Source organism: Malurus melanocephalus, unplaced genomic scaffold (assembly GCF_030028575.1).
Source record: "Malurus melanocephalus ecotype Western Australia unplaced genomic scaffold, MMel_1.1 scaffold_644, whole genome shotgun sequence".
NCBI classification, from domain to species: Eukaryota; Metazoa; Chordata; class Aves; order Passeriformes; family Maluridae; genus Malurus; species Malurus melanocephalus.
In genome coordinates, this window is record NW_026623876.1 from 332,990 (window position 1) to 344,644 (window position 11,655).

Below are 11,655 nucleotides of genomic sequence, written 5' to 3' on the forward strand. Positions count from 1 at the left end.
ACCCAAAAACAGCCTCCACCGCCCGCCGCTCCCCCCTGCAGCGGCTCAGCAGTCTCCTCTGCTCCCTCAAAACGGAGGACTGCATGAGGAAAAATAAAGAGCGGAGAAGAAAAAAAAMCTGTGTCATTTTCTTTCTTTTTCCCCTGTTTTTTTGGCTTTTTTTTTCTCCCGCTTACCCCCCCCCCCCCYTTTTTTTAAGGTGCTAAAAATATTATCAGGAAATTCTTTTCAGGAATGCCGTGTTTTAGGTTACGCTTCAGGCTCAAGGGCTTCTTTGTCTTTACCGGAGGAAAAAAAAAACCCAAACCAAAACAAACACACCCACCCTACATTTATTATCGGGAAATGGTTTTACTGGGAGAGGCTGAGCTCCCAGGAAAGTGAAGGACTACTGGGGAAGGAAAAGCTCCAGTGGTTCTGAATAATTATCAGTTCATGATGGACTCTGCCTGCACTACCATGGGCAGATGTTGGGGTGAGGGATCCTGGTGGATCCGGGAGCTCAGGGCCCTCACTCACCTCCTGGTACCCAACTTGTCCCATGGCAGGAGCATCTGAGGTGCCAGAGGGGATGTGAGGAAGAACCTTGTCCAGCCCCAGCCCCGGTGCTGGGACAATGTGGGAAAATATTCCCAGCTCCAGAGGTTTGCTGTGTTATTCCACACCCCCGCTGTATAAATATCCTCTGCTGTCAGGATTGTGCAGTGCATCTGAAAAGGGGCCAAGGAACAAATTATGTAAAGAGTGAACAACAGCAGGACTAGGTGAGGACCGGCCGTGGACACTGCCATGGAAAGTCCACCTCACCGCGGGCCCCTGCTCTGCCATTGGCATGAGGATGCTCCCAAAATCCTTGCCCATGTGCTGTTAGTCTCTGTAGTGGGGGACACAAAGGCATGGGGTGAAGGATGGAGAGCAAAAAGTGGGAAACATCCTCACAGGGKGATGCTGTGGGGGCTCTGGAGCAACACAGAACCCACAAGCTCCTGACAACTCCAACTTCTCCCCCTCAGAGTGGCCCCAAAGCTGGACCCCAAGACTTCTGGAATGCCAGTGCACCTCAGCCAGCACCAGTGGTTCAGCACTACATGTCCCCCAGGCAAGGAAACGCTGGCTGAGCCGATCCCGGAGAGGTGACCCTGTCCCTTTAAAATTCTTTTGGAAGAAAATGTTAAAAAGAGAAAAAAAAAAAAAAAATCGAATCCAAAATAAATAAGCAGCCACATCCGGATTTCTCCCCTAGGACGCTAATAAAGGTTTTATGGGTTTGATATGAATTACCCTCCCTGGCCATTCATCGCTGATGTTCTGGAAGGCATTAGGCTGCACGCCCTGGTCCCGGCCCGGCCTCGGGGGACGCCCTAAGGGGGTGCAGTGGGGGCATCGCCATCCTCCCCACACAGCCCATCTGTGGCTCTGGTGTGCCAGCCGAGACCTATCTCTTTMGGGGAGTGACTGTGGGGCCATCTTCTGGCCGTCACCATCTCCCACCTTACACCTGTGAGAGTGAGCCCTGAGCTCCCAAAAATCCCATTTCCCAGCCCTGCCACAAGCTCAGCTTCCAAGGAGCACAGGGATGTTGCGGCACCAACCTGCCCCTCTGCCAGGACCAACCCCGCAGGGCTGCTCCTGGCAAGTTTTCCCTCAAGAGAGGGGAAGGGCACCCATCCCAAGTGTGAGGGGAGGATTTTCTTCCAGGCAAGCTTTGCACAGGAAAGCATCGTCATATTCGCCCCGTGCTGCCCTGCCCAGCCCAGCCCAGCTCCCCGGGATGTTAAATTGGAAGCAGTAAATGGAGCAGGGAGAACAGCTGTGGGCCCCAGCTGCAGATATTTCCTCTGGGCCTGGAGCTGGAGCCGGTGTGAAGCTGGGCTCTGAGAGTGCTGGGGGGAGCGTGGGGGAAAGCAGCCCTTTCTCCACACCATCTGGCCAAGCTCTGTCTTCCACCACCCACTCCATTTTCAGGAACAGATGCCCCTTTCTGCCACCACCTTCGTGGTGTCCAGCTCTTTGATGGTCACTGAAATGGGGCCAGAACCGGCCACACCCATGCCCGTGGATGGTTCTGGTGTGGCTGTCAGGCTGTGGAGGGGACAGCACAGGTCCCAGAGGGATCCCAGACTCTCATGCCAGCTTCCCTGGTACCCACAGCACCCACAGATGTTCTCCAGTGAAGAACCACAGCACAGGTCCCAGAGTGCTTGGACCTGGTGCTTCCTGCTGCACTCCACTGACACCCAGCAAGGGGGGTGTGGAGGCTGGTGGGCACCGGGCATGCCATGGGACCAGCTCTCCATGGCAAAGTTGTGCCACCTCCGGGAGCAAGAGATGGAGGCAGAGACCCTTCCACTGCCCCCAAACCTGCCTGTGCCTGGCACCACAGTTTCAGAGCTGCCCCAAATCCACCAGTAGTCACCCCTTGGTTCCCCCTGGCTACTGCTCACAGCCTTGGTGGAGCCCACTACCTCCCGCAAAAGGCAGCCCCAAAAACCATCGGGAAAGAGCACAAAACCCCTCCCCACCCCCCATCCCTGTCAGAGCCCGTGCTTGGGGGACGGGACATGTGGAAGGGACCTGGGGAGCTGTTAATGATCCAGAGCGCATTCAGCACGGATGCTTTGGGGCGGAGGGGACTGCAGGTCAGCACATGGTTTGGATTTGGCTCTCCCCTCCCTTCCAGCTAATTGGGCCGAGCCCAGAGACCGTTCCCTGCGGATGCCAAACACATGTGTGGCACAAGCATCACCCGCTCTGGGGGAGAGCTAGCCCTGGAAGCTCCCTGCCCGGGGTGGGAGAGGCAGCCAGGTAGAGCGGGGAGGTGTGTGGGTGTTTGAGGGGAGCYGAGGTTGAACAAAAGGCTTTGAACTCATTCTCTGGCCCGGACTCAAAGAATGCAGCAGCACGGATCACGCGCAGAGATGTGGGTGGTGGGAAGGGGCTGGAGGGCAGCCAGGAGCACGGAGGTTACCGCAGCCCCCAGCGATGCCTGCAGGGCTGTGGGAACAGGGGGTGCTTCTTCCCCTCTCCCATCCTCCCACCGCCTCCTGCCACCCCGSCGCTCCTCCTGAGCCACACGGCCCAGGCATCTGGTGGCCACGTGTCATCTGAGCTGTGGTGGCAGGGATGTTGCTGGGTTGCAGTTGTGTCCCCTCCCCACAAACAGGGGAGTCCCAAACGTGCAGAAGGGACCAGGTGCTGTTCCCATGAAAGCTCAGGGCTGTTTGGTGATGTTTGGTGCCACTGGGACACAGAGGAGGGGTGGCTCTGCTGACACCAGCACAAACGGGGATGTGCAGCCACTGAGATGGACACRAATCCTCCTCCCTGGGGGAAGCCCTGCCCCATCGAGGCTCTTGCCCCACCACTGCAAAGCCAAGGTTTTGAAATGCTGAGGGTGCTGCTGGCTCTGGAGGGATGGGAATGCATTCAGGGAGTGCCCCAGCAACCCCATAGCACCCGGGTCACTCCCCACACCAATCCCTGGCCTCACCACATATCTCAGCGGAGGATGGGGACACGGCACTTCACCAGGAATATCCCTGGCAGTCCCAGCACAGGGGACAGTGCCAAAACCGGGACATGAGCTGAAACCAGAGCCTGGCGAGGTCCTGCCCCTGGCTGAGGCTCCTGCAGCAGGCAGCTGGGTTACTGCAAGTGAAAGCCAACCTGCCACCGGTTTTAATGAAGACCTCAGACCTGTTGCTAACCCGCTTTGGCGAGTCCGGCATCACACGAGGCCGGGGCTGGCTACAAACACCTCCAGCACTGCAGCGGAGCTTCGGGAAGCACCACCGGATTTCCCAATCCAGCTGAAAGCTCCTCGGATGTTCTGCTGCTTTGATTATTTGACAGAGCATGTTTTTTAAATTATTCTTGTATAAATATTTACGCATTTTTACAAGAACCATGCTTTGAGCAACAGGCCACGGCAGATGAAGGGCCGGAGGGGAGGGGGCTGGACGCTGGGTTGCTCCATCCCGGTTCCGCGGGTCAGCTGGGGGTTGGGCCGGACCGGTGGGGGATGCAGGGCTGCTCTCATGCCTGGGGCCCCRGGGCAATGCGTGCTGAGTGCTGACAGCGCCTTTCCCACCCATCCCAAGGTGGCTGCGATCCTGCCTTGGTCCCTCACTCCCCGGCATTGCTCTCCCCAGGGAGCAGACCCCGGCCGAGCAGCGGAGCGGTCAGAGGCCATTCCRCCCGCTGCGGGAATACCCTGCCGGCTGCTGTGGGAGCCCCACGCTGCCCCACACAGTCCTGCCCCGTCCCTGATCGGCTCCGCTCCCCGCAGAGCCAGGAAAGCCCCGCTGGGCAGCACGGGCCGGTGRCAGGGCAGAGATCGCTCCTCCATTCCCACCCCGGCACTGCACCCCAGCCCAGCCCCGCACATCGCAGCAGATCGGGGAGAGGCGCCGCGAACCCCTGAGGGTCATCCAGGAGTGAAGGGGAAGGGATGACAGGGCTCTGGAGCCCCCATATCTGCCCCCAAAGCTGCCGGTCTGCAGGGACAGTGCCTGCAGCAGAGTTTGCTGCCGGGCTTGCCGGTACGGACCCTCTCTGCCAGCCCATCTTTGCTCCCCAGGATTGTTGCTGTGGATTTGGGGAAGGATAAGGGTGAGCTCCCCCCCTCCCCCATCCACAGATGGGATCCACAACCCAGCCTCGAGTTTTCCACCGAGCTCAGCAGAAATTYACCCAGAAGGTCAGTGACCAGAGAAAGGGACGATCCATCATTAAATAAATTGTTTTCATTTCCCAGGATAAAGGGGAGGAAAAGGGGAGGAGGGGAGGTGTTGTTGGATCAGGACTGGAAAATAAAAGAGCACAAGGCAGGAAAACCACCCCCTGCACTCCCTGCAGAGAGCAGCCCCAGCTCCTTCCCTGCGCCCTCACAAGAGTTTTACAGCCAAAGCTCTTAATGTGATTATAATAATTATTTCTTTCCTAGCGATTTTTCTCCCTTTCCTTTTTTTTTTTTTTTTTTTTTTTTTAGTAAACAGCCTATTTTGAAACGTTGCTGGGGGAAGCCAAAACTCCAGCTGAGCCCTGGCCTGGAGGAAGGAGCAGGGCCAGGGGGAGCGTGCGAATGTGTGCGGATGCGTGTAGGCAAGCATGTGCGTGCGGGCGCCCGTGGGGACACCGAAAATCGGGAGGGGACACCCCGCTGGACCGTGCCAGCTCACCCAGGGCTTTGGAAACCTGGCCATACCCCAGGGATGAACAGGCAGGGGATTCTTCCCCCTCCCTCTCAGCCCGGGTGCCCCACTGAACCCCCCATCTCGAACCCCTCATCTCCCACCCCTCTGTGTGGTCCCCCCAGGCCCCAGGGCCGGGCTTTGAAATGTGTTGAAAAGAGACCCTTTTTGCCAAAATAAACAGCCTGTCATGTTAAATTACTCTCTCTTCCTCTCTACCTTCCCTGCCTTTGTCCCCCCTCCCCATCCCAGCCGTTCTGTCGGGGGCCATGCCACTTCTGGGGTGCAGAAGTGCTGACGGGTGTGGAACTGTGGGGCTGGGGCAGAGCGTAACCCACTCCCACATCCCAGCGCCCCTGTGTCCCACCAGCTCCTCAGCTCAGCACCCCAATATCTTCCTGCTGGGTGATGAGGGCACCTTGCAGGCTCTGGGTGCAGCAGACACCACACAGTCCTACAGAAAGGCAGTGGTGAGGGGCACTGGGGGCTCAGTGCAGCCCCTCGCCCACTCCTGCCGTGCCAAGTCCTCCCATCACCTCAGGTTTTTTCCTCTCTCTTGCTTGTGTTTGCCCTTTATTTTTKGGKTKKTTTTTTCTCTCTCCTGTTTGTAACAGAGGAAAAATTCATGAAACCGTAAAATGCTGAGATGGAAACAGAGTAATTAGGTCACTCAGGGCACACCCTCTGCCAGGACCAGGGTACTCGCCTGGTAGAGAGTAGAGGAAGGAATGAGAAGGGGAGAAGAAGTTGTAAAGGAAGGGGAAAGGTGAATAGGAAAGGAGAAAAAGAAAGGGTGAAGAACGGGCAGGAGGAAAAGAGGAAGAAAGGAGGAGGAAGGGGGAAAGGGAAAAAGGGAAAAGGGGAAATGGGGAAGGGAAAGGGGGGAAGGGAAAAGGGAAAAGGGGGAAGGGAAAAGGGGGAGGGGGGAAAGGAGGAAAGGGGGAAAAGGGGAAGAGGAGAAGAGGGGAAAATGGGGAAAGAGGAAAGAGGGGGAAAGGGAGAGATCCCAGCCTGCAGGAAGGGGCAGAAGGCAGCATTTGCAGCACCAGCCTCTTGATTGCAGYGYCCAGAGGTCTGAAAAGTGCCGGTGWCAAAGGCAGAGGTGAGCYRAGTGGATCACACTCGCTCTTCTTGGCATCATATTTCTGGCAGCGGGGTGTAGGGTCACACTGTGGGCTCAGTCACTGTGACAGAAGGGCACGGTTACCCAACCAGCACCAAAATATTGGGGGAAAGGCCATGTTCCCCTGTCCTGCCCAGCCTTATCTCCCTAGACCTCCACTCCTGGCTCTCAGTTCAGCTTCTCCATGATGCCCACAGCCCTCTCCAGCATTCCTGCCAGGCACTGACAGGAGTGTCCTGGCTGCTGCCGCAGTGGGGACTCCATCCATGGCAAAATGATGCTCCCAGGGCACACAAGAACCCTGCCAGCAGGGAGCCATGCCCTACCAGCCTGAGAAAAGTGGTGGCCTGCATCTCTCTGCCCTTTTAATCCCACATCAGGGCATGGAGCAGTGATCTGTCTTGCCTGGCTTGGGTTCAGCGTTCTCCAGGATGAGCCCAAGCCACTCTCATGGGGGTCTGTTGATTTTGGTCCCTCTCTGGGATGGCAGCCAGCTTGTTCCCCATGTGATGGAGGAGGGTAAGACCTGCACACTCAGCCCTGGTTGAGACACCCATTGGTGCGGGCACTGAGCATCCCCTGCTCAGAAGGGGTGAAACCCAAAATGCAAGGCTCAGGTGAGGAGATGCAGAGCCCATCACCCCCTGTCAGGGRTTTAAAACCTGGCTGAGACCCGCCTCAGCACAGAGCACCTCCAGCCTCCTGGCAGTGAGAAGCCCARTGCAGGCTCAGTGACTCGAACTGCRGGTGCTCAAGGATGCTCTGCAGCTGGAAGCTCTGACCCTGTGCTCTCGGGGAAAGCAGAGCTCCTGGCTGACAGAAGGACAGATGCCCATGAGGGACAGACTYCTACCTGCAGGGCAGYTCCTAATTGAAGSAGGCACAAGGACGAACTGAAAATAATCCTGGGAAGATCCAGAAACCTCATCTGAGCTATATGAAAGGGTAATAGTGAGCAGAAGGAGGTGTCAGGACCAGGTGTGAGCCCCATGGCCGTGTCCCTCCCCTCCTCAGAAGCGCTCCCCGTGTCCCCTCCTGCTGCCACGGAGCCTCCCCCGCTTCCCCATCCCCATCCTGCTTGGACCAAGGGCAGGGTCAGTTTGCAGGAAAGCCTGGAGTGGCTGAACCGCCGTGTCCTGCCGGGAGAGCCCAGCCTTGCAGCCATCATCACTGAGCTCCGGCTCAGGCCCGTGAAGCTCGGCAAAGAACCGCTGGAAGGTGGCGGCGTTCAGACAGACAACATGCCTGGAAATCCCATTGCGGGGTTTGTGGGCGATGGGGAGAAGCGAGGGCAGCTCTGAGGGTACGAGCGCAGGCATTTCGGGATGCACCGAGCGGGGTGGGGCGGGGAACGGCGGCTCCTGCGGCCCGGGCAGAGCTGGGCTGAGGGACCGCTCGGATCGGGCCGGACCGGCCCCGCCGCTCCCCCAGGCGGGTCTGGGGGAGAAAGCCCCGCTTTGTGCCTCCTCCCGGGTGGATTCTCCCCCAGCCCGGCAGGAAACCGCGCCCCGGGCGGGGCCCATCGGTGCAGCGGGGCGGGCTCGCTCGGACACAGAGGCGCCGGGGGCTGCCCGCACCTGGGGATCTGGAGCCCCATGGAGCCTGGGGGCTGGCACTGGGCCTGCAGGGCTGCTCTGGGCCCTTCCACAGCCCCGCAGCACGGCCCAGCTCCAGCAGGGTTGGGAGCAGCCGGGCGGGATGACCCGAGCTGGGCCAGGGCGGGAGGACAGCGGGTCGCTGGCTGTGACAGGCGCTGCCGGCACGCAGTCCCGGTGCCGAGAGAGGTGTGGGAGACCGCAGCCATGCCCTGGCACTCGCTGTGACCCTTCTGAAGTGGCGGAAGAGGAGCCCGGGCGTGGCTCAGTCCCCGCCCTGGGTTTGCCCGGGGAGTCACCCAGCACCGGCGCTCGTCAACACCCAAGGCTGTGCTCCCTCCGCCCTCCCGCAGCCCTGCCCTCCCTGCCCACGCATTTTTACTCCCGCTCGGAGCAGCGTGAGAGAGCGGCGGGGCTGCCATGGAAGCCAACAATTCCCCCAACAATTCCCTCTGGCACAGCTACCTGGGGGTGATCGTGTCCCGCGAGAGGCAGCGGATGGAGCATTTCCAGCGGGCTGAGGACATCCTGCTCACCCTGTTGGAGACCGTCCACGCCAGGGAACCCCGCTTCCTCGTGGACTATGCCAGAAACCTGGAAGCCTTGGAGTTTGCTCTCTGTGCCTCCGAGGACGCTGTCACTCTAGAGATACCCCTCCGTATCGACGGCGATGCCCTGCGTGTGCTGGCACGCCGGACCAGGGACACCCCAGCCGGGCATCCTTCAGAGCCCAACACCTGCTATCTGGAAGTGTGCTCTCCAGGGACTGATTTGGAGGACTGGACTGGTACGGTGGATGTGATGGAGCACGGAGCCGGTGTGAGGTGTCTGATTCCAGGCAAAATCCTGCAGCACCTGAAAGAGCTCCTTGTTTCAGCCATCGTGCGCTGCCGACGCCTCTTCCTGCTTCAGCCAGGTGCGTACGCTGGCAGGGCGCTTCCCAGCCGGGAGCTGCCTCCAGTGCTGCTGGGAAGCCCGGCTTGGCCGTGATCCCTGTGCAAACATGCTGGGACGTGGGTACCTGGGCTTGTGGCCCACCCAAAGCCGGCAGGAGCAGGTCAGCGAGCACCTCGCTGTGTGCTGGGGTAGGCTTTGCCCTCAGCTGAGGAAGGGGAGATGTAAACTATTCCCTGCTGTCCTGTGGCATCAGAGTCATCCTCAGGCATTGTCACCTGGGGCTGATGGCACCCTCCTCGGAGAGTGCAGGACTCACCCAGCCGGGCTGTTAGTCCCCAGGTAGGGCTTGGTGTGTTTGGTTTAACCTACCCACCCTCCACCTCTCGGCCTCCCAGTGCTCCCTGCACCCTGGAGGAGGTTTGGAGAGTGAGCTGGGAGTGCATCAGAGCGGGACCAGGGCCCTGGGGCATGGGTCTGACCCTGTGAACCCATGGGCATCAGCTGGCAGCAGTGTCCTGGGAAAGGCGTGGTGGGAAGGGAGCCTGGAAACACCCACAGCAGTTCCAAAAGCTTCTTCCTGCGTTTTCATCTCCCAGTGTGCTTCTTGAAGTAGAGCTCATGTGAAAAGCTGATGGGAGGGCACCAGTGGGTCTGAAAGTCTCTTAACCCAATCCCAGCAAGTCTACCATTCCCTTCCTTCTTTCATGGTCAAGCCAATGACCTGCATCATCCTCCACCCCCCAAAATCAATGGATGTTTCCTGATCCCTTTTCCTTGGCCCACACTCCTTTTCTCGGCAGTGTTCAGCTGCCCAGAAGCACAGCTCGGTTCCATGGCTGGAGACTTCCTGCTGTGCCTGACCTTGAACCCCACGACACTTCTTCCTGTGAAACCACCCCAGCATGGCTGAGAGAGGGGTTTTAGCAGGGGCACTGCAACCAAACCCCAGCACTGGAGAGGGGTGGGTCGAGTGGGGTGGGACACGGCCACAGGCGTTGCAGCACGTACCCGGTTCAGCCTGTGGGACCGGCTGCGGTAACCTCCTCACCGCTGCCAAACCCTCTGCATCCAGGTGACATCAGTGCCGAAAACCTGCGGGAAGATGCCATGGAGCTCTCCCTGCTGATCCGCGGCAGCTGGAAGACCGTTCGCTTTGACATCGTTCCTGTGGTGAGGAGGCAGCAAGAGCCGCTCCGGCTGCGGGGGCGGCAGAGCGACGGGGGCTTCCCTGCAGGCAGCCTCAGGATGGCCACACAAGAGGCGCACTTTGTCCCCGCCTCTCCACACTGCTGGAGGTGAGAGGCTCGGCTGCGTGCTCGGCAGGGTGGTCCTACTCCAGGGATGCCCCCTGGCTGGCAGCGCTGCTGGGTGCAGGCAAAAAGAGGTTGGGAAAGGATGGGGACGCGTCAGCAGGAGTTGGACTCACCCCCTCATGATGCCCAAACGCTCTTGCCTGTGTTGGAGAGAAAAACTTCGGCCAGGTTTCACACAGCTCGAAAAAAGAGGGGGGGATGCTACTGAAGGAGCCCCCTGAAATGATTCCCAGGAGCTGGACCCTGACTGTGGAGGGAGGCAGCTCTCAGATCCCTGCTTGGGCTCCAGAGCCAAGCCCAGGCACCTGGCAGCAGCAGCAGCAGGGTGAGGAGGTGCCCCTCAGGGTGGGCTGCAGGATGGGGTGCTGCTGGGCTGACATCTCTTACCTGCCAGCACAACTTCCCAGCCCCATGGAGGGGTTGAGCAGCCAGCTGGGCCAGCTCATATTTATTTTGGGAACAAGATGGTCCGGCTGGATGCTCGGCCCCTCACTGGGGACCAACCCAGCCTCCCCTCTGGGGCAGCCTGCAGCCCTCCCCACTACACACAGGGGAGCACAAGCCCACTTCACCCGGCTCTTGTTCTGCCCTGGGAAGGCAGGAGCTGCTCAGCAGTGCTACCTTCTCACTTCACAGCTCTCCAGCTCTGCCCTGCCAGAGGTGAGTGCAGGAGGTAGAGCCAAGGTGATGCATGACTGGGACCACGCGTGTGTCACAGCGGGGGTCCCTACACAGACACACCCAGTCACTGCAGGTACACCCTCCCTGGGAGGATGCAGATCATCACCTCCCCTCTCACCAGACCCCACTTTCCTCCTCCAGATCCTCCACCCACCTTCCCATCCTGAAGCTGCTCCGAGCAGTGGACACCTTGAAGGGGCCCCGTCTGGACAGCCTCCGCCTGCTGGACCAGCTCCGTGACCAGGACTGGGGAGGGGAGGGGGGGAGAGGTGGTCTCACTTTCAACCACCTGAAGGTAGGTTGGTTCTGCTGGTCGGGACTGTGGCTCTCTGGGCAAGCAGAGCCAAGGCTGCTCCCTGCAGAAGAGCCCAAACGACAGGGATGAGAGCCTGCAGTGCTCTGGGATGTATGGCTGTGTCTGGGAAGGATGCACGCTGCTGCTGGCCATGGTTAGAGGGCTCTGATCCTTCTTCCTTGGGTGGAACCGCAGCCTCCAGCTGGAGGCACTGCATTCAGAGCTGGGGCTGTGCACTGGTGTGCAGGGCATCACCCCTGGCACAAGCTGCCCATGTCTGCTGGGGATGGTGATGTGGTGCTGCCCTGCTGTGGGCTGCCCCGTGCCCCGGTGTGCTGGGACGTGCCTGGACAGGGCTAAGGGTGGCGTTTCTGATGACAAAAAGCTTCCTCTCCCCACCCAACTCGTTTTCAACACTCTGGAGCCATGCCAGCTGATGATGATGCTGGCCTGGGAAGGGGCCGTGCTGGTGACAGCACCGGGTGGCACAATCCAGGTGTGCCTTGCCTTTCGATGGCTCTCAGAGCCAAGGCTTGAGAAGGATGCAAGGATGTTTTTT

General features: G+C 59.5%; 1 protein-coding gene across 1 annotated transcript; it reads left to right on the plus strand.

Moving 5' to 3' along the window:
- Nucleotides 1-8,089: 8,089 nt before the first annotated feature.
- Nucleotides 8,090-11,649, plus strand: LOC130583932 (protein mab-21-like 4). The gene is made up of 3 exons (XM_057383612.1): nucleotides 8,090-8,826; nucleotides 9,880-10,102; nucleotides 10,943-11,649. Exons 1-3 carry the CDS (start codon nucleotides 8,331-8,333, stop codon nucleotides 11,184-11,186), a joined length of 963 nt encoding a protein of 320 aa, XP_057239595.1. The 5' UTR covers nucleotides 8,090-8,330; the 3' UTR covers nucleotides 11,187-11,649.
- Nucleotides 11,650-11,655: the final 6 nt, after the last annotated feature.